Source organism: Mobula hypostoma, chromosome 25, assembly GCF_963921235.1.
Source record: "Mobula hypostoma chromosome 25, sMobHyp1.1, whole genome shotgun sequence".
Taxonomy (NCBI): domain Eukaryota; kingdom Metazoa; phylum Chordata; class Chondrichthyes; order Myliobatiformes; family Myliobatidae; genus Mobula; species Mobula hypostoma.
In genome coordinates this window covers 45,971,350-45,993,309 of record NC_086121.1, presented here as the reverse complement: position 1 = coordinate 45,993,309, position 21,960 = coordinate 45,971,350, and the positions used below count along the sequence as shown (strand labels likewise).

The 21,960-nt window shown below is 44.4% G+C and overlaps 1 protein-coding gene across 1 annotated transcript in view; it reads left to right on the top strand.

Moving 5' to 3' along the window:
• Positions 1-21,960, top strand: part of LOC134338011 (ephrin type-B receptor 2) — a 532,321-nt gene that overhangs the window by 389,167 nt on the left and 121,194 nt on the right. Inside the window, exon 8 of the mRNA XM_063033507.1 lies at positions 7,774-7,882. Coding sequence (XP_062889577.1) covers positions 7,774-7,882 — 109 coding nt within the window. The remainder of the gene's footprint in view (positions 1-7,773; positions 7,883-21,960) is intronic.

The following is a 21,960-nucleotide window of genomic DNA, read 5'->3' as shown; positions in this document are numbered from 1 at the left end:
AGAGAGGCTACAAATGTACTTAGACAGATTAGGAGAATGGGAAAAGAAATGGCAGATAGAATATAGTGTCAGGAAGTGTATGATCATGCACTTTAGTAGAAGAAATGAAAGGGTTGACTATTTTCTAAATGGAGAAAACATACAAAAATCAGAAGCGCAGATTTGGGAGTCCTTGTGCAGGTGGAGTTCCTGAAGGTTGATTTGCAGGTTGAGTCTGTGGTGAGGAAGGCAAATGTGATGTTAGCATTCATTTTGAGAGGATTAGGTGTAATGTTGAGACTTTATAAAGCACTGGTGAGGCCTTACTTGGGCCTTTTAACTTAGAAAGGATGTGCTGAAATTGGAGTGGGTTCAACGAAGGTTCATGAAGATGATTCTAGGATTGAATGATGTCATATGAAGAGTGTTTGATAGCTCTGGGCCTGTATTCACTAGAATTCAGAAGAATGAGGGGTGACCCAATTGAAATCTAACGAATGGTGAAAGATCCTGATAGAGTGGATGTAGAGTGGATGTTTCTTATGGTGGGTGTATCTAAGACCAGAGGACACAACCTCAGAATAGAAGGGCTTCCTTTTAGAATGGAGGTGAGGAATTTCTTTATCCAGACAGTGGTGAATCTATGGAATTCGTTGCCACAAGCAGCTGTGGAGGCCAAGTCTTTATGTGTATTTGAGTTAGCGGTCCTTAGATTTTTAAATGGTCAGGGCATGAAGAGATATGAGGGCAAGGCGGAAGATTGGGACTGAGAGGAAAAATGGATCAGCCTTGATGAAATTGCAGAGCAGACACAATGGGCCAAATGGCCTAATTCTGCTCCTATATCTTATGGTCTTATAATACACTTCTTTTTGCATTTACCCTGTTGGTATCAATATCAATGAGTGTGTGAGAACCATTTGACTTTCAAATTAAATAACGTGTAAGTACAGAACAGCAATGAGTAAATAACTTAGGCTGTGACTACCTTTGATGATATCCTCCAAAGCTGTGGCTGTGTTGTGTCTGTCTGTTTTGTGTCCTCCCACTCCAAGCCCAACTCCACTTCCAGCCGCATCTCCATGTATGGTGAATTGTGGATCAGATTGGTGTGGTTTGGGTGTGTCAATGCGTAGGGAAGGTCTTCAGTCTTGGGGTGGGGTGGGGCTGAGGAGAAATGGAATCAGAACCTCAGGGGTGAAGTATTAATTAGGGCAGATGATCAGGGGTCTTTTGAAACATTGGTCTGGGGATGCAGTTGTGTGGAGGAGTGCCTGTGGATGTGCATAGAAAGCGCAAGGGACTGTAAGCAAAGCTCTAAGTATAGATGTTGAAAGGACACAACCCCGCGCCGGTGCACTGGATCAGGGTTATCATTGTGGAAATGAACAGAGCTGGGCCTTATTCGCCTTGTGTGCAATTGGACCAGGCAATTCACAAGATACACTGATGCAAATGGACTGAACAACTGAATATCAGAACATCATTTGTTTGATGTTGTGTGACATCACTGTGCACATTTGGATAGCTCCATACAAATATTTCACACATGCCAACATCTTGCCTTTCCTAAATGATAGATACCTTTGTCTTGAAGGTACAGGAACAGTTGTGGTGGTTATAGTGTACATGGGAAACCAGAGAGAGAGAGAGTCAGAGCAAGTAACTGTTGGCCTTACCCACTTATCAGTCACCTGTGGGAAGCTGTGGGCTGCAGACAGGGAGGTGTCCATGCAGTCAGATACTGGAACTGCCGATAGGGATCAGAGAGAGAGTGAAGGCCAGTGAGGACATCAGCTGCAGTCTGTCATGTGGCAGAGCCGGGGCTGTTGGCCCTCCTGCGTCTCCTGGTTCTCATGTTCTGTTCTTGATTGTCTCCAGCAGAGCCCCCTGGAAGGACCGTTGAGAGACGGGTGGACACGAGGTTCAGCAAGCAGCAAGTCTTCTTCCAGGAGGCTGCAGATGTCTGCCGGCACCTGATGTGAATCCTGTGCCACACCAGTCACTGCTGCTCTGATATGTCAAAGAAAATCAGCCTCTACCTGTCCTCCCGGTGTCACGGGCAGTGACTTTAAGCTGTGCTCTGCTATTCCTGTCTCTGCTGCCCCCCCCCCCACCTTGTGTTGCTTCAGCTGCCCCCTTTGCCACAGCCTGCCCGCTCTGCTACTGCCCTACTGCCCGCACTGCGTCTGGCCCTCTGCTGCTGCTGTCCCTGCAGGCCCCCTCTCTGCTGCTTCCTTCACTGCTGTCTGGCTACAGGTCATTGCCCAAGAGCCTGGTGCTGTTGTGCCTATTTTGTTCATTGGACAAGGTCCGTTCAAAGGCAGCCAACATGCCACCTGTCCAGCTGTGACTGAGGAAAGCTCCAAAGGGTGGAAAACATCCTATTAGCAAAACATGTGAATAACCTTTCCCTACTTGTAGGTAAGAAGTCAGTTGTGAGTACTGTATTGAGCAGATCTTAAAATATTCATGAATTTGAATCAGCCGTGTCAATTGCTCTTCTGTTTTCACCTCACTCCCATTGGTCAGTTTTAGGAAGCCTAAGAAACCCAAGGATTCAAATGAAATTGGAAAGGAGCTGAAATTCCATCTAAATGTGTACCTGGAGCCAGAGAATGTGGGTGAAGTACTAAGCAAGTACTTCACATCAATATTCACCAAGGAGAAGGGCAGAAGGATAGTGAGATCAGTGCACCAAGGAGGATGCTAATGATCAAGAGCATGGTGAAATCAAGAACAAGGCAGTGTTGGGTCAGTGGAAGACTATTATCAAGGTCTGACTAGATCCATCCAAGGTAATTGAGAGAGATAGAAAAGGAGATCAAAACAACCTTGACAGAAATCTTTGTATCTACTTTAGACATAGGCAAGGTCCAAGAGATCTGGAGAATAGCCAACAGTATTCACAAACAAGAGAAAATCTGCAGATGCTAGAAATGCAAGCAACACACACAAAATGCTGGAGGAACTCAGCAGGCCAGGCAGCATCTATGGAAAAGAGTACAGTCAATGTTTTGGGCCAAAACCTTTCAGCAGGACTGGAGAAAAAAAGCTGAGGGGTAGATTTAAAAGGTGGGGGGGTGGGTAGAGTGAAACACAAGGTAATAGGTGAAATCTGAAGGGGGAGGGATGAAGTAAAGAGCTTGCAAGTTGATAGGTGAGAGATGGAAGGCCATGGAAGAAAGAAAAGGGGGGAAGAGCGCCAGAGGGAGTTGATGGGCGGGCAAGGAGGTAAGGTGAGAGAGGGAAAAGGGGATGGGAAATGGTGAAGGAGAGGGGGCGTGGGAGGCATTACCAGAAGTTCGAGAAATTGATGTTCATGCCATCAGGTTGGAGGCTACCCAAATGGAACATAAGGTGTTGTTCTTCCAACCTAAGTGTGGCCTCATCATGACAGTGAAGGAGGCCATGGATGGACATATCAGAATGGGAATGGAAAGTGACACTTATCCTTGCAAGCAGAACAAGTGCTACACCTGCCCCTACACCTCCTCCCTCACTACCATTCAGGGCACTAACAGTCCTTCCAGGTGAGGCGACACTCCACCTGTGAGTCTGTTGGGGTCATTTCCAGCGTGGCCTCCTGTATATCAGTGAGATCTTATGTAAATTGGGAGATCGCTTCGTCGAGCACCTACTCTCCGTTTGGCAGAAAAAGCGTGTTCTCCCAGCGGCCACACATTTTAATTCCACTTCCCATTCCCATACTGATATGTCCATCCATAGCCTCCTCCATTGCTGCGATGACAGATTGGCTTGGCCTTTGAGGACAAGTGAAGAGTGCTATTGTGACTGTGTTGACTATAAGAGTAGGAATTCATGTTGCAGATTTAAAAAACTTTAGTTCGGCCAGATTTGGAGTATTGTGGCCGGAGGTGTTGACTATGAGAGTCAGGATTTCATGTTGCAGCTGTATAAAACTTTAGTTCGGCCAGATTTGAAGTATTGTGTGCAATTCTGGTTGTTCTATTATCGGGAGGATGTGGAGGCTTTGGAGAAGGTGCACAAGAAGTTGACTGGAATGTTGCCTGGATTAGAAGGTAGAACTGTAAGGAGAAATAGGACAAACTTGAATTTTCTCTGAAGCAGCGAAGGCTAAGGGGAGACCTGATAGAGGCTTTAAAAATTATGAGCGGTATAGAGAGGGTAGATAGTCTTTTTCCCAGGATAGAAATGTCAAATATTAGAGGACATGATATGTAAGGTGAGAGGCAGGAAATTTAAATGAGATGTGTGAGATAAGTTTATTTTACTCAAAGAGCAGCCAATGCCTGAAATGTGCTGCCAGTGATAGAAGCAGGTATAATCATGGCTTTTAAGAAGAATTTAGACAGGCAAATGAATGGGCAGGGAATGGAGGGATATGAATCGTGCAGGCAGTTGGGACTATTTTAATTTGATGTTATGGTCAGCAAAGAGACATTGAGTCAAAGGGCCTGTTCCTGTGTGGTACTGTTTTATGTTTTATGTATTTTTCAGTTGAGTTCTGCAAGCAGCTAGCACACTTAAAGTTAGGCAAGTAGAGTTCACTTCCCAAGATATCTTTATCTGTTCTAACCCCTCTCAACTTCAGCCAAGCCAACCAGCTTACTTCAGTCTCCAAGATGCTTCACCTGCAGTTATTTAGTAATTTGTATGTCCGGTTTCCAACAATGACATTATTTTGCAGCAAGTTCCATCTTCTGTGAGAAACTCGTTCTTCTTGTCCCCGCTAATCCTTCTACAAGAACATTAATTTATGCCCCCTGGACTTTGACCCCTCTGGAAATGGAAATTAATCCTTCCTATTGACCTTGCCATTTTAGAGGCCTGAACTATCCCCTAAGATCTCTGTTTCAATGGAAACACGACCTGATCCAGTTTTTCTATCACATATATTCTCTGCACCCACTACAGTGTAATCGCATCTTTTCTGTGCTGTGTGACCAGAACTGTATGGAATGCTCAACATGAATCTAATTTGTGTTTACTGTTCCAGCATAAGCATCATGTTCTTCTATGTAATGGCCAGGCTAATAAACAAAACAATCCTTATGTCAGTGTAACCACCTTGTTGACTTGTTCTGCTACCTTCAAGAAACTTATGCTGGAAGTTTGGTGGAAAGTTGTTTTGGCGATTGGTAGAGTATTGCTTTTGTATTTGGGAGCCTGTGATAGGGATCTCACTGTTGTTAAGCACATAAACAATGTCAATGCTATGTAGCAAGTACAATTAGTATGTCTGCAGATGACACCAAAATTTGTGATGTAGATGTGAGAAGGATATGCTACAAAAAGATATTGATCAGCTGATACAGAGGACAAAGCAAAGACAGATGGAGTTTCACCATGATAAATGTGAAACGATGCATTTTGGAAGTCATCTAACAGTAGAACAAACACAGTGAATGGTAGGGCCTTAGGGAGTATCGAGAAACAGGGAAACCTTTGTATACAAATCCAAAGATCCATGAAAGTGGCAACACAGTTAGGAAGGAGAGTAAAGATGGTGTTTGGAATGCTGGCTTTCATTAACAGGGGATATAGAATTGAAGAATGGGGTTTATGGTAAAGATTTATAAACACTGGTGAAGCCATAATTGGAATGTTTAGTGTAGCCTTGGTTGTCATGATATGGAAAGGACATGATTGCTTTGAGAGAGTATTGAAAAAATTCACCTGGATATTGGAATGCTTCCCTTATGAAGGGAGACTGGATAGGCTGGGTTTGTTTTCCTTGGAGGAGAGAAGACTGAAGGGGACTTGATAGAGTTAAACAATGTCACAAGGGGCAAGGATAAAGGTAGACAGTAGTAAACTTTTCCCTTTACAGTAGACACTTATGCAGGTCAAATGTCTGCTATGCTCTGTGCCTTAGTAGAGTGACCCTGCCTTCACAGATCTTTGGATAGGGAATTCCCAAGATTCATGATGTGTCAGAAGATATTCCTTTTTAAATGTGTGAGAGCTTATTTTGTAACTATACTTCTTAGTTCTTAATACCCTCAGGAGAGAAAGCAATCTCAGCATTCATCTATCAGATCAATATATCTTTCAGTAAGATCACCTCTTGGTATCTAAACTCCTGTGGGTGCAAGCTAATCTGTTTAGTCCCCCAGCATTCCAAATGTCAGTAGAGTGAGCCTTCCCCGCTGTACCTCCAATGCATCCTTCTTCCTACTCTGTACCCCAGCAGTGTTCATAGCTTGTAAAGTGAGTTTTAAAATTTCCTATGTTTATGCTCCAATCTCTTTCAACATTCCATCATTTTTCTGTAAAACTTGCTGTAACTGCAGTGCTAGCTTTTTGGTTGTCATGTACTTGGACTTTCAGAGCCCTTTGTAGACTGACTCTGTTCAAAGTAAAATGTATTATCAGAGTATGTACATGTCATCACATACAACCCTGAGATTCCTTTTCCTGTGGGCATGCTTGGCAAATATGTAGAACAGTAACTGTAAACTGGTTCAATGAACAACGAACTGTGCAAATGCAAACATAAATAAATAGCAATAAATAACGAGAGCATAAAATAACAAGATAGAATCCTTAAAGTTGTGGGAACACCAGAAATAGAATGAGTGTAGTTAACCCCTTGTGTTCAAGAGCGTGATGGTTGAGGGGCTGTAACTGTTCTTGAGCCTGGTGCTGCAAGTCCTGAGGCACCTGGTGACAGCAGCGAGAAAACAGCACTGCCTGGGTAGTGAGGATCTTTGATGGATGCTGCTTTTCTACAGCAATGCTTCGTGTAGATGTGCTCAGTGGTTGGGAGGGCTTTACCTGTGAAGGTAATCATTTTGCTCTGTCATTCCCCTTTCAGAGTGTATGGCCTTGCACTTTTCCACAAGATCCCGCATCAACAGAATGGTCTTCTTGTCCATTCACTTACTCTATCTGTATCCACTTCTGAGTCAAATTACATTTGCCATTTCTCCACTCAACCAGATATTTCTATTTTCCTATAGTCTAACATTCATGATGAACCAGTATTACTCACAATGTTTGTGTCACTTGCAACATCTTTCCCATACAACCTCCATCTATATCCAAATGATAAATTTATGCTTCAGGAAGTTAGACACCAAAAATTAAAAACCCCATTGAACCTGTTGGATCCTGGTACTTTTACATCAAAAAGTTCTTCAGAAGTCTAGAATGAGGCATAAAATTGTTGCTTACAATTATTTTATTAAATGTTACAAGAACAAAGAACAAGCAAAGAGTGAGAGATGAGAGAACAAAGGAAAGACAAAGGAAAAAGTAGTCATGGCCATCTCATATCTCAGACTAGAGATAACACAAATTCCAGTGATAACAACCTATAAAATAGCCAGATTCAAATGGTTTGACAACAGCTACTGAAAGCTAGTAAGTTTCTTGAAAAATACAGAAGCTACTGAACTGTAATTACTGAGACAATTACATGTACATAGGTGATTATATATAAACTCAAGCAAGCATAGGATACTTAAACTACAAGAAAAATAACAATTTCACAGCCCAATCTAACAACCCTCGTCATTAACAGACCCACAGTCACTCAAAGATCTTGCTTTTCCTTTCTGTTACTGCCATTGGACTCCAGTAATTCAGCTGAATGACAGATATTTTGCCATCTGTCACACAGTGAGCACTGGCAGTCACAAACCTCACCTGACAGCAAGTGGAACCGACTGCCAGCTCCAGCCGGCAGATTCAGCCCTGTGCTAAAATGTGGTTAGATCATGTATTAAAAATTCTTCAGGAAATTGCATTAAATCTGGCTGAAGTTTGTACGAACAACCCATTTAATGTGTTTGTTTTTGTTTGCAGCGGAATACCAGAGCAGTCTTCAGGAGAAACTTCCTCTTATCATTGGATCAGCAGCTGCTGGCCTGGTCTTCATAATCGCTGTTTTAATCATTTTCATCGTTTGCAACAGGTAACTCAAAGGATCTATCTACTCTGTAATGCATAACACTTTATAAAATTTAATCCTCTGGCTAGTATAATGTGCTTTCCTTTGAAAACTAATAACAATATTCATGTTTTTCAATGGCTTTTAGCCATTGAATTTAGTTTGATGCAGGAACTGCTTAGATTTCTTCCTTGACTTTCTACATGCTCTGATTAATGAAAACTTGTTGCATTGATAGAGACTTTGTTGCTCTGTGGGATTGCTTCATGGTCGATACTTAGTCTCCCACTTAACTGCTCTGTAGAATCAAAAATGTTTTTAGCACAGACAGAGACGAGTCAGCCCACCATGCCAATGTTGCCCAACAATTAACTTTAGATCAATCTTACTTCCTTGTTTTAGTCTGTTGCACTGTGGCTTTAAGATCATTAAGTGCTCCTCCAGGTATGTTTAAACATGATGTAGGTTTTCCTGTCACCACCCTTGCAGACAGTGGGCTCTATGTTCCCACCATTGCTTGAAAGAAGGAATATTTTCTTTGTTCCTTTGAAATCTTTCTCTCTATTAAATAGATGCCTCCAGTTACGAATCTGTGCTAAGAGCAAATTTGGTTCTTGCTGCTTCCTGTGACTTGCCAAGTGAGTTTGTGGGCACTGCAGGAAATTGTCTGATAGCAGATTATTAGAGCTTTACTGTGGAACTAGTCTCTTCCCAGATTCTTTTATTCCACAATCTCAGCATTGGCAATCCTTCCTCATGGAAACAGTCTCCTCCCTTCAAAACAATCTGTTGAGTCACCTCTGCACCCTCAGTACTCCATATGTTGCTTACCTAGAAAACTAAAGCACAGGAACAGGCTATTCGGCCCACAATGTTGGGCCAAACCAGCTAAAAAGCAAATCAAAAACACCCAAATGCTAATATGTCCTACCTACACCATCTCCATGTTCCTGCTCCTTCCTTACATGCATGTGCCTATCCAAACATCTAATGCATTTGCTGCTACTACCATACCAGTCATCCACCACTGAGTAAAAAACTTACCCTCAAATCCCTCTTGAACATACCGCCTCTCACTTTCAATGCATGCCCTCTGGTATTACACATTTCTCCCCTGGGAAATGGATACTCTGTCCACTATCTATGCCTCTCAATCTTAAACCTCTATCAGATCTCCCCTGAGCCTCTGAGGCTCCAGAGAAAACAACCCAAGTTTATCCAGCCTCTTGTGATAGCACATTCTCTCTAAGCCAGGCAGCATCTGGTGAACCTCTTCTGCACCCTCTCCAAAGCCTCAACATCCTTCCTATGGTGGGCTGACCAGAACTGTACACAATAATCCAGATATGGGCTAACCAGAGTTTTATAAAGTTGCAGCATTACCTCCCAACTTGACTTTTGAATTCAATGCCTTGACTAACAAAAGCAAGCATTCCATAATAAGCCTTCTTAATCACCTTATTGGCCTGTGTAGCCATTTTCAAGGAGCTATGAACTTGGATGCCATGTCCTCTCTGCTCAGCAACACTGTTTAAGGTCCTTGCCCTTAACAGTGTACTGTCTCCTTGTATTTACCTTACCAAAGTGCAGCCCCCCATTTATCTGCATTAAACTCTATCTGCCATTACTCTGCCCAGATCTGCAACCAATCTATATTGTGCAGTGTTCTTTGTCAGTCTTCTGCACTATCCACAACTCCACCAATCTTGGTATCATCCACAAATTTATTAATCCACCCATCTACATTTTCAATCAGGTCATTTAGATACATCACCAACAGCAGAGGTCCCAGTGCAGATCCCTGCGGAGCTCCACTAATTACAGACCTCCACTTCAAATAAGTCCCTTCATGTCAGTGCACTGGAGCAGGGATCCAATCGCAGACCCAGGGATATTAATTGAGTAACAAATCTCAAGGTGCAAACAAAGTCAGTGTCAAAGTTCAGGCAGAGATCAAAACATCCAGAGAAATCCAAAAACCAGAATCAGGAAACAGGCAGAATTGATATTCAGATGGACAGTGTACAGAGACAAATGCTGGAAAGGCTCAGGAAAATTCACTGGCACAATCTAGCAACAGGAGTAAAATACACTGAACAACAAACAGAGAGGCAGATGATAGGTGGAGCACAATGAGACACAGGCAGCAGCAATAATGAGAAGCAGATGAGAGACGGAGTACTCAGTAATACAGGGGCTGGAGTCGAGCAGGAGCAGGGACAGGAGCACATGGCAATACAAAACCACAGACTGACAGCCAGGGGGAAAACACACAAAAAGACAGAATTCAACTGGAGGTATAGACAGTACACCCCCCTCCAACAGACACCTCCTGGCATCACAGCAGGTAGAGCTGGGTGCTGGTGAAGATAGTCCCTGATGAGAGAGGGGACCAGGATGTTACAGGCCGGGACCCAACACCTCTCCTCAGAACCGAAGCCCTCCCAGTCCACGAGGTACTGAAGGCCATGGCCCCAGCGACGAACGTCCAGCAGTTGACACACCGTGAAAGCCTCTGACCCATCAATAAGCTGTGGGGGAGGGGTGGGACAGGACACAGTGGGTGGCTCATGAAAGGCTTGATACGGGACACATCAAAGGTGGGATGAATGCGGCGGAGAGTGGAGGGAAGCTTGAGACAGACGGCAGCAGGGCTGATGAATTTAGCGATGGGAAAGGGGCTGATGAAGCGAGGGGCAAGCTTGCAGGAATCCACCTTGATGGGCAAGTCTCGGGTTGAAAGCCACACACGCTGTCCCTGGTGGTAACGTGGGGTCTTGGAGCAATGGCGGTCAGCTTGATGCTTGATCCTAGCAGAAGGGCAGAACGAGTGCACCTTCATGTCCGCTGACAATGACAGATGAATGCCTCGGCAGATGGAATGCCAACCTCCTCCTGGGCAGGAAACTGTGGAGATTGGTAGCCAAGGCAACACTCGAAAAGAGAACAGACCGGTGGATGAGAGTTTATGGTATACTCGGCCCAGGGTAGCTTCTGACTCCACGCAGAGGGGTTCTGGGAGACCAGACACTGCAATACAGTCTCTAGCTGTTGGTTGGCCCGCTCGGTCTAGCCATTGGTCTGTGGGTGGAATCCTGAAGACAGATTCAGAGGCACCCAGAAGATTACAGAATGCCCATCAGAAGCTGGATGTGAATTGAGAGCCCCTGTCTGACACAACATCTACAGGTAAACCATGTAATTTAAAAACATGCAGTACTAGTAATTTGGCTGTTTCTTTGACCAAGGAGAGTTTAGGTAAAGGAATGAAGTGTACAGACTTAAAGAATTGATCAACTACTGTGAGAATGGTGGTATTACCATCAGATGGGGGAAGACCGGTGACAAAATCCAGGACGATGTGGGACCAGGGTCTCTTGGGGATAGACAGGGGTTGTAGCAGACCAGCAGGTGACCGGTTAGAGTTCTTGCCTTGAGCACAGACTGAGCAGGCTGAGACAGAGTTGCGGATGTCAGCTCCCATGGAGAGCCACCAGAACTGCGGACTGATGAAGGCCTGAGTACACTTGGTTCCGGGGTGACAGGATAACGGAAGAATGACCCCACTGCAATACCTGTGAGCAGACAGAGCTGGGAACATAAACACGGTCAGTGGGGCAATGACTAAGGGCTGCCTTGCTCTGTTGGGCAGCTTGCACAATGGATTCCATGTCCCATTGCACTACACCCACGAGACATTGAGCAAGGAGAATGACATTGGGGACCCCAGGGGTCTCAGAAGAAGGAAACCTTTGGGAGAGGGCATTACATTTTCCATTCTTGGAACTGGGACGGAAGGAAAGAGTAAAGTTGAATCTTGAGAAAAACAGGGATCAACGAGCTTGACGGGAGTTGAGACGCTTGGCCATATGGATATATTCCAGATTCTTGTGATCAGTCCAGGATAAGAATGGCACCTTTGCCTCCACTCCTCCAGAGCTCCCGGATTATCTGGCAACCCTCTCCCGGTTTCCGACATAGTCATTCCACTCTGTGGGAGTGAGGTGGTGAGAGAAGGTGGTGCAGGGGTGTACCTTCTCATCCTTGGCTGAGTGCTGAGAGAGAACAGCTCCTACACCAATGTCAGACGCATCCACCTCCACAATGAACTGCCGGTCAGTATCTGGTTGAATCAGGATGGGAGCAAAGGTGAAACGTTGCTTCTGATCAGAGAATGCGTTTTCAGCAGCAGGGGACCAGGAGAATCTGACAGCCGATGAGGTAGGAGCAGTGAGTGGTGCAGCCAGTGTTCTGTAATTTCTGATGAAGCGGCGATAGAAGTTAGCAAAGCTCAAGAAGTGTTGCAACTCCTGACGAGTCAAGGGTTGGAGCCATACGACCACCACCTTGACCTCCTATTGGTCCATCTGAATGGAACCACCTGAAATTACATACTCCAGGAAGGAGACGGTATTGTGACAAAACTCACATTTCTCAGCCTTCACAAAGAGCTGGTTCTCGAGAAGGCACTGGAGAACTCTGTGGACGTGACCTGTGTTTTCAGCAAGGGACTTAGAGGAAAAAAAAATCAAAATGTTGTCAAGATACACAAAAACAAATTGGTTTAGAATGACCCTGAGAACGTCATTTACCAAGGCTTGGAAGTCGGCAGAGGCATTGGTGAGACCGAACGGCATGACCAGATACTCGTAATGGCCTGGGCTGGTGTTGAAGGCTGTCTTCCACTCGTCCCCTTCGCGGATGCGGACAAGATGATAGATGTTACAGAGATCAAGCTTGGTAAAAACTGAGGCTCCTTATATAGTTCAAATGCCGAGGTCATGAGTGGAAGAGGGCATCAGTTGTTAACAGTGACTTCATTCAGTCCCCAGTAATCAATGCATGGAAAACACCGGCACCAGCAGGGGAGGAAGATGGCTGGATGATGCCTGCAGCCAGAGACTCTTGAATGTACTTATTCATGGCTTCTGTTTCAGGTATGGACAGGAAATACAGGCGACCCCTTGGGGGAGATGTGCCAGGCAAGAGGTCAATAGCACAATCAAATGGACGATGAGGTGGCAGGGAAATTGCCCGGGACTTGCTGAACACAGCCTTGAGGTCCATGTATTCAGGAGGGATGACACTAAGGTCGGGAAGTTCCTCGGGGGAGATCTGGGCTTGGAGACAAGGGGATCTGAGCATGGTGGAGGCAATGGGAGTGACGGAATGGGCTCCAGACTACAATCTTATGACTGAGCCAGTCAATGTGGGGGTTGTGTTTAACTAACCAGGGATGGCCCAGGATGATGGGAGCTTGAGGAGAGTCAATAACATAAAGGGTTAACTGTTCATGATGGTTGCCGGATAAACTGAGACTCACCGGGGCCGTGACATGGGTGATGTTAGACAGTCTCTGACTGTTCAAGGCATTGGCTATTAATGGTGACTAGAAAGCAGATGTGGGTAATCCCCACTGGGCAGCCAGCCGGAATCGATAAAACACCCCTCCGCACCAGAATCGACCAAGATGGAGACTGCTCGGTGTTGGACGCTCCACTCCAGAGAAGCAAGTATGAAAGCAAGTGGTGTCAAGGAGGGCCGGACAGGGGTCACGCTCACCAGTACTCCTCGTCCTACTGGTGAGCGCTTGGCTTTTACTGGGCAGGTGGAGATTAAGTGGTCTGGTTGGCCACAGTACAGACAGGAACGGGTGCTGATTCTCCTTTGTCTTTCAGTGGGCATCAGGCGGGTACAGTCAACCTTCATAGCTTCGGGCTCTGGAACAGGAATTGTAGATGGGGGCAAACGTCAGGGCAATGTAGACTGATGAGAAGGTTGGAACTCGCCCTATGCCCCCAGGGACCCTCTGAAACCCCTCCCTGCGGCACTGCTGAAGGCGAACATCAATATGGATGGCCAAATCCACCAGGGCTTCAAAGGTGGCAGGAAGGTCCTGGGTGACCAGCTCAACTTTGATGTCTTTAGAGAGGCTGTTCAGGAAGTTGTCGTACTGTGCCTCTGAGTTCCAGCCGCTGAAGGTGGCTAGGGTCTGGATCTCTATGGCGTAACCTGCACCCCTGGTGCATGTGCAGCATTTCACGGGCAGCCTCTCTCCCATGTTTGGAGCGATCAAACACTTCTCTCATCTCCTCAGAAAATAACTGAAAACTACTGCAGAAAGTAGTTCTGTTCCCCATTCTCTCACCTGACCAGACAGTTGGGTGATGACGTCGGCTACCCTCGCTCGATCAGTCAGAAACGTTGTTGGTTGTAATTCAAAAATGAGGGTGCAGTGTGAAAGAAAAGAGCAGCGGGTACCAGGCTCACCTGAGTACTTTTCTGGAGAAGGCAGACGGGGCTCTTGGACGGGAGGAGTGAGCAAGAACACAGAGGGCGGGGCAGAAGACACAGTCGCAGAATGTTAATGGGTGCTCTGGGACAGCTGGAGTGACTGTGTCTGGGCGAAAAGATCGGCTACATTGGCAGAAAGCGACTCCACTGCCCTGAACATGGAGTCCAGCTGGTTCTGGTGTCTCCCCAGCATCACTCCCTGTTGTTCCAGGGCAGCTCTCAGACAGCCAGGGTCTGCTGGATCCATTCTGGCCAGATTGTACTGTTAGGACACTGGAGCAGGGATCTAATCGCAGACCCAGTACTGTGCACACAGTGATGTTAATTGAGTAACAAGTGCCAATGTGCAAACAAAGTCAGCATCAAAGTTCAGGCAGAGATCACAACATCCAGAGAAATCCAAAAACCAGAATCAGGAAACAGGCAGAGTTGACAGACAGACATGCTGGAAAGGCTCAGGAAAATTCACTGGCACAATCTGGGAACAAATAGGTGAAGACACAGGACTGAAATACACTGAGCAATAAACAGAGAGGCAGATGATAGTTGGAGCACAATGAGACACAGGCGGCAGCAATACAGGTAATAATGAGAAACAGATGAGAGACGGAGTACTCAGTAATACAGGGGCTGAAGTAGAACAGGAGCACATAGCAATACAAAACCACAGACTGACAGCTGGGGGGAAACATACAAAAAGACAGAGTTCAACTGGAGATACTGACACTTCAACTACTACCCTCAACCAATTCTGAATCTAAACAGCAATTCGCTGCAGATCCCATGCACCTTAATCTTATGGATTAGTGTTCCATGAGGGACTTTGTCAAACTCCTTACTAAAATCGATGTAGACAAAATTCATTTCCCTACCCTCATCAATCGCTTTTGCCACCTTGTCAAATAACTCAATAAAGTTGGTAAGGCATGACCTGCCATGGACTAAACCACGCTTGCCTTCCCTAATTAGGCCAAGGGTTTCCAAATGCACATATATCCTACTTCTAATAATTTTCTCCAGCAATTTCCCTACAACAGTTGTGAGACTCACTGGTCTATAGTTCCCAGGATTTTCCCTTGTTCCCTTCTTAAATAGAGGTACAAAATCAGCCACTCGATAGTCCTCTGGGATCTCACCTAGAGAGGACACAAAGTTACTGATCAAGGGCCCAACACTTACTTTCTTTGACTTCTAAACACCCTAAAGTAATTATGCACTCAGCATTTATCTCCTGGTCTTCCATGTCCTTTTCGGTATTCCTTGGTAAATACTGAAGCAAGCTACTCATTAGGTACCTCACTCACATTCTTTGCATCCGAGCTACTATTCCCCCTTTTTCCTAGAGTGGTCCCACTCTCTCCCTAGTTTTCCTCTTACTCTCGATGTATAAATAGAGTACCTTAGGTTTCACCTTAATTCTACCTGACTTTTCATGACCCCTCCTGGCTTTGGTAATTCCCTTCTTTCATTATTTTCTGGCTTCTTTATAATCTCATGTGCTTCATTTGACCCTGACTTTCAAAGCTTTACATACTTTTTGTTTTTAACTAAATTCATCACCTCTCTGGACATTCAAGGTTCTGTTTTCTTTCCATACTTGTCCTTCCTTCTCACAGTACCTTTCCTGTACTCTGTGCAATTGATCTTTAAACGCCCTCCACATGTCTGCTGTGGACTTGCCAGAGAAAATATCTACCCAATTAATGCCCTCGTAATTTGCCCTACTCCAAATTAAAACTCTCCCACAAAGATCATCCCTATGTATAGCTAGCCTGAAAATTACGGAGATGTGTTCAACCACTGAAAGTTCATTCTCCTGGCCATGGCTCATTACCCAACACCAGGTTCAGTATGGCCCCTCCTGTTGTTGGATCATCCACATATTGATTTAAGAAACTTTCCTGGATACACTGAACAAGTTCATCCCCATCTAAACCCTTTACACCAAGAAGGTCCCAGTTTATATAAGGTAAGTTGAAATCCCCCATGACAACAGCCCTATCATTTGTTTACACAGTTCCTTAATCTGATTACATATCTGTTGCTCAATATCCTGGTGATTATTTGGTGGTCTGTAGTACAATCTCATTCGTGTGATTGCACCCTTCCTATTCCTGAGTTCCATCCAAATGGACATTGTGTTTGACCTCCCCATTATGTCTCCTCTGAGTGCAACTGTGATATTGTCCCTGATTAGTACTGTAATGTCACCCCCTCTTTTACCTCCCCCTCTATCTTTTCTAAAACTTCAAAAAACTGGTACATTAATCACCCATTCCTTCCCCTCTCTCAAACAAATTTCAGTAATGGCCAGAACATCGTAGTTCCGTGTATTGACCCATGCTCTGAGTTATTCACCCTTGCCATAATGCTCCTAGCATTAAAATATACAAACTTCAAACAACGGGATTCATCACACCTGTTTTTTTTTTCAATATTGCCTTTCAATCCCTCCCCTAACATCTGCCTTTCAGTCCGATCCTTCCCTTCGGGTTTCAGCCCCCTGCAAAACTAGTTTAAACTCACCGAAGCAGCATGAGCAAACCTCTCGGCCAAGATTGTAATCTGTGCTATTTCCCCCATTCATACCTGCACTCGCCCATGGCACAGATTACAACCTTGGAGGTCCTTCTCTTCAACCATTTTCCTAACTCTTTATACTCACTGTACAGGGCCTCTCCTCCTTTTGTGCCTATGTCATCGGTGCCAATATGCACCACAGCCTCTGGCTGATCCCCCTCCCCTTGAGAATATCCTGCAGCTGCTCCAATATGTCATGAACCCTATCACCCGTGAGGTAACACACCCTCCTGGTGTCTCTTTTGCGGCCACAGAATCTTCTTTCTGTCCCCCTATCGAGTACTACACTGCCTGACTTTACATTCCCCTGTCAAGCCTCAAAGCCAACCACATGGGCACCAGCCTGGCAGCTGCTGTCATGCTTTGATGGGTCATCCCCCCAGTAGTCCAAAGGCATATACCTGTTGCTGTGGGGAATGGCCACAGGAAACCATTCCTGGCAGTCACCCAACATTAGGAGTTTGAAGAGATTTGGTATGTCAACAAAAACACTCTTAAACTTCTATAGAGGTACCGTGGAGAGCATTCTGCATCACTGCCTGGTATGGGGGGGAGGGGACCGAAAGAAGCTGCAGAGGATTGTAAATCTAGTCAGCTCCATCTTGACTACTAGCCTACAAAGTACCCAGGACATCTTCAAGGAGCGGTGTCTCAGAAAGACAGCGTCCATTGTTAAAGACATCCAGCACCCAGGGCATATCCTTTTCTCACTGTTACCATCAGGTAGGAGGTACAGAAGCCTGAAGGCACACACTCAGTGACTCAGGAACAGCTTCTTCCCCTTTGCCAAGAGATTCCTAAATGGACATTGAACTCGTGAACACTACCTCACTTTTTCAATATATATTTCTGTTCTTGCATGATTTTTAATCTCTCCAATATACATATACTGTAATTGATTTACTTATTTATTTATTTCTTCTATATTATGTATTGCATTGAACTGCTGTTGCATGAACTACACAAATTTCATGACACATGCCAGTGATAATAAACCTGATTCTGATTCCGCCTACTATCCAATGCCTGTACTCTGGGTGTGACCACATCTTCAAAAGTCTTGTCCATAATATCTTTGCCTCCTGTATAATCCTGTGTGCATCCAACTGCAGTCAGTCAGTCAGGTGCTGAAGTTGGATGCACTTCCTACAGATGTCACGATCAGGGAAAGCATCAGGTATCCTGAATTCCCAGATCTGACAGGTGGAGCATTCCATCCCAAAAAAGAGAAAAGCAAACGTTGCTCATATGATAACATCTTGGTCTAGGAACCATTCTTGTGAACCTCCTCTGGACCCTCTCCAATTCCAGCACATCTTTTCTAAAATGAGGAACCCAAAACTGTTCACAATACTCAAGGTGAGACCTTACCAGTGCCTTACAAACCCTCAGCATCATATCCCTGCTCTTGTATTCCAGACCTCTTGAAATGAATACTAACATTGCATTTGCCTTCCTCACCACCAACTCTACCTACAAGTTAATCTATAGTGTGTTCTGCACAAGGACTCCCAAGTCCCTTTGCATCTCAAATTTTAGGATTTCCTCCCTATTTAGAAAATAGTCTGCACATTTATTTCTACTACCATACATTTTCCAACATTGTATTTCATTTGCCACTCTCTTGCCCATTCTCCTAATCTATCTAAGTCCTTCAACAGCCCACCTGTTTCCTCAACACTACCTGCCCCTCCACCAATCTTCGTATCATCTGCAAACTTGGCAACAAAGCCATCTATTCCATAATCTAAATCATTGATTCTTAAAAAGAAGCGGTCCCAACATCAACCCCTGTGGAACACCACTAGTCACTGGCAGCCAACCAGAAAAAGATCCTTTTATTTCCACTCACTGCCTCCTACCAGCCAATGCGCTAACCATGCCAGTAACTTTCCTGTCATTCCATGGTCTGTTAACTTGGTAAGCAGCCTCGTGTGGCACCTTGTCAAAGGCCTTGTGCCAGGATTCCATGATATCTTGGATCAAGTTCTCAGTATTATCAGGAAGGAGGGTGAGCAGCCAGATGTCGTGGTCCATGTAGCGACCAATGACGTGGATAGGAAGGAGGAGGAGGTCCTGCAAAGAGAGTTTGGGGAGTTAGGTGCAAAATTAAAGGACAGGACCTCCAGGATTGCAATCGCAGGCTCCGGGTAGTGAGGCTAGAAATAGGAAGATAATGCAGCTAAATACATGGCCAAGGAAATGGTGCAGGAGGGAGGGCTTCATGTTTCTGGACAATTGGGCCTTGTTCCAGGGAAGGTGGGACCTGTTCTAACGGGACGATTTGCACCTGAACTGGAGGGGACTAACATCCTTGGGGGTAGATTTGCTAGTGCTGCTCCGGAGGGTTTAAACTAGATTTGCGGGGGGGACTTCCGGGTCATCAAGGGAATGGCGGCATAAGGAAAAGGTCTCTCGACAAAAAAGGTAAACTGCCCCATAATCGAATTTAGACAAATACTTAATATTGCATAACTATATTAATAAAAGGGGCAAGGATGATGTCTAAGAACAAGAATAAAAAGTCCGCTTCGAAGGCTGATAAACATAAAGTGACGCAGCAAGGCGACGGGCCTAGCTCCCCCACGGCAAGCCAGGACGGAGAGAATGAGGGGGAATCGGTGACTCTGTCTTTGATTCTCGGAGAGATTCGCGAGTTCTGACAAGATAACAGCAAACAGCTGGAAGATATTAAAGGAGAAATAGTAAAAACTAACTCGCGGATAGATGAAGCCGAAGCGAGGATTGTTGGAATTGAAGAGAAGCTACAAAACGCCGAGGAAGTGATAGCAGAAATGCTGAAGCTACAAGACCAGCTCCAGTGGAAACTAATAGATCAAGAAGGCCGCTCGAGAAGGGAAAATGTGAGGAGTTCCCGAAGGAACCGAAGGTAAACCCGGATTGATGATTCCCTTCGTGGAGAAGCTGCTTAGAGAGAACCTTGATATACCGGCCGCAAAAGACCTACAGATAGAAAGGGCTCACCGCGCGTTGGCACCACAGCCTCCGGCAGGCGCCCAGCCCAGATCGATTCTGATCAGATTTCTCAGTTACAGAACGAAGGAAGAGGTGCTTAAAAGAGCATGGCAAAAGAAATGTTTCATGTGGAACAACTGCAAAATCAGTTTAGACCACGACTACGCACCGGGGATTCTTGCCAGATGGAAGGAATATACGGAAACACGGAGCGTCCTGAAGGAAAACAACATCAGATTCCAGACCCTGTATCCAGCTCAGCTGAGAGTCTTTTACGACGAAGGGACAAAAACTTTCGCTACGGTGGAGGAGGCAACATTGGACCTGGCGGACCGGGGACTACCTATTAAAGTTATCACCCAACCGGAGTCGCTACTGGAGAGGATTCGGCAGAAGTCGTGGCAGTTAGTGGGGCGAGGACGCTCCACTCGAACCAGAGTGTCAAACTACAAGGAAAAGCTGCAAATATTCAGACGCGAATGTACAGAGAATACAGATTAATTAAGAGAAATGACTGAAAAGAGTAAATCGGACTTAAAAGTAAAATGAAAACTGGTAACTGAAAATAAACTAGGCGGAATAACTTGAATGATAGCAATATGGTCGAGACATAAATAGGAGAAAATTCTCTATGATTATTCAAACTGCTGAGGGCCCTCTAACACAGGGTGAAGATAGAGGTTATCCCTCTGAACTGAGGCAGGTCGGTGCTCAGGCCTCACTGTGGGAAGTCGGGAAAAATTTTCAAATGTTATACGTTCAGAAATGTCTAGGGTGTGGTTATATGTCTTGGTTTACTGTTGAGAAGGAATTGCTTACTGTTTGGTTAGAAAAGGAGAGTGTTTTTTTTCTACTAGAGAAAAATGCAAACTGAATTGGTAAAAATAATTTCCTATAATGTTAATGGGGTTTTGAATCCAATTAAAAGAAATAAGATTATGTCTAAATTGAAAAAAGAGAGGGCACAAATAGCTTTCCTCCAGGAAACACATATGAACCAATCTGAACATGGAAAATTAAAAAGGATGGGCTTTAAGCATGTATTTTATTCATCATATAAATTGAGTCACAAAAGAGGGGTAGCTACTTTAATATCAAGTACTCTTAATTATGAACATATTTCAGAGACTAGAGACAAAGGACGGTTTGTAAAAATCACAGGAAGAATAGAAGGTACAGAAATAACATTGCTGAATGTTTATGCTCCTCCAGGTAGTGAATGGTCATTTTATAGACACATTTTTGACCTAATGGTCAGTTCTCGAGGGGTAGTAATTTGTGGAGGGGATTTTAATATTAGATTAAATCCTATATTAGATTCTTCAAGAATAGTTACTCAGAATAAACCTCTGACTCGGAAAGTGAATTCATTGATGGAGGAGTTGGGAATTATAGATGTCTGGAGGGAATTACACCCTACTAGTAAAGATTATACATATTACTCTTTCCCTCATTCAGCCTATTCAAGGATAGACTATTTCTTTATCTTTAATACAGGTAGACTCAGGATAAAAAACTGTAATATTGCAGCAATTGATCTGTCGGATCATAGCCCAGTCTCTATGTCTCTAATCCTGGAAAGGAAAATGAGGAAAACACTATGGAGGCTAAACTCACATATACTCAATAACCCGAAAGTAATGGAGAGATTAAGGGGAGAAATCAAAGAATATCTGGACCTTAATGACACGGGAGAAACATCGCCAGTGATTTTATGGGATACATTGAAAGCTGTACTGAGAGGGAAAATTATTTCCAATACTACTCACATGAAAAAAATCAATGCACAAAAATTAGCAGACCTTCAAGGAAAATTAAAACAACTTCAAGTTGTAGATAGCAACAAAAGTAATTCAAATCGAAAACAGGAAATTAGGAAATTGCAAAGTGAAATTGATGATATTTATACGTTGGAAACTCAAAGAAATTTTCTTTACCTGAGACAAAAGAATTATGAAGTAGGAGGTAAATCAGCTAGATTATTAGCATATAAATTACGAAAACAACAAGCAGACAATACAATTCATAAAATAAAGAATCCAAAGACAAAGCTTATGGAGAGTACAATAGGGAAAATTCAAGAGAGTTTTGAAACATATTATCGAGAGCTATACTCCCAACCCCGGGCCCCCAATGAGCCCTATATAGACAGTGTATTGAATTTTTTAGATCTACCTAAACTTACAGATTTACAAAATGAAAGTTTATTAGAACCAGTAACTGTCAAAGAACTGAACGTGGCCATCTCTAGG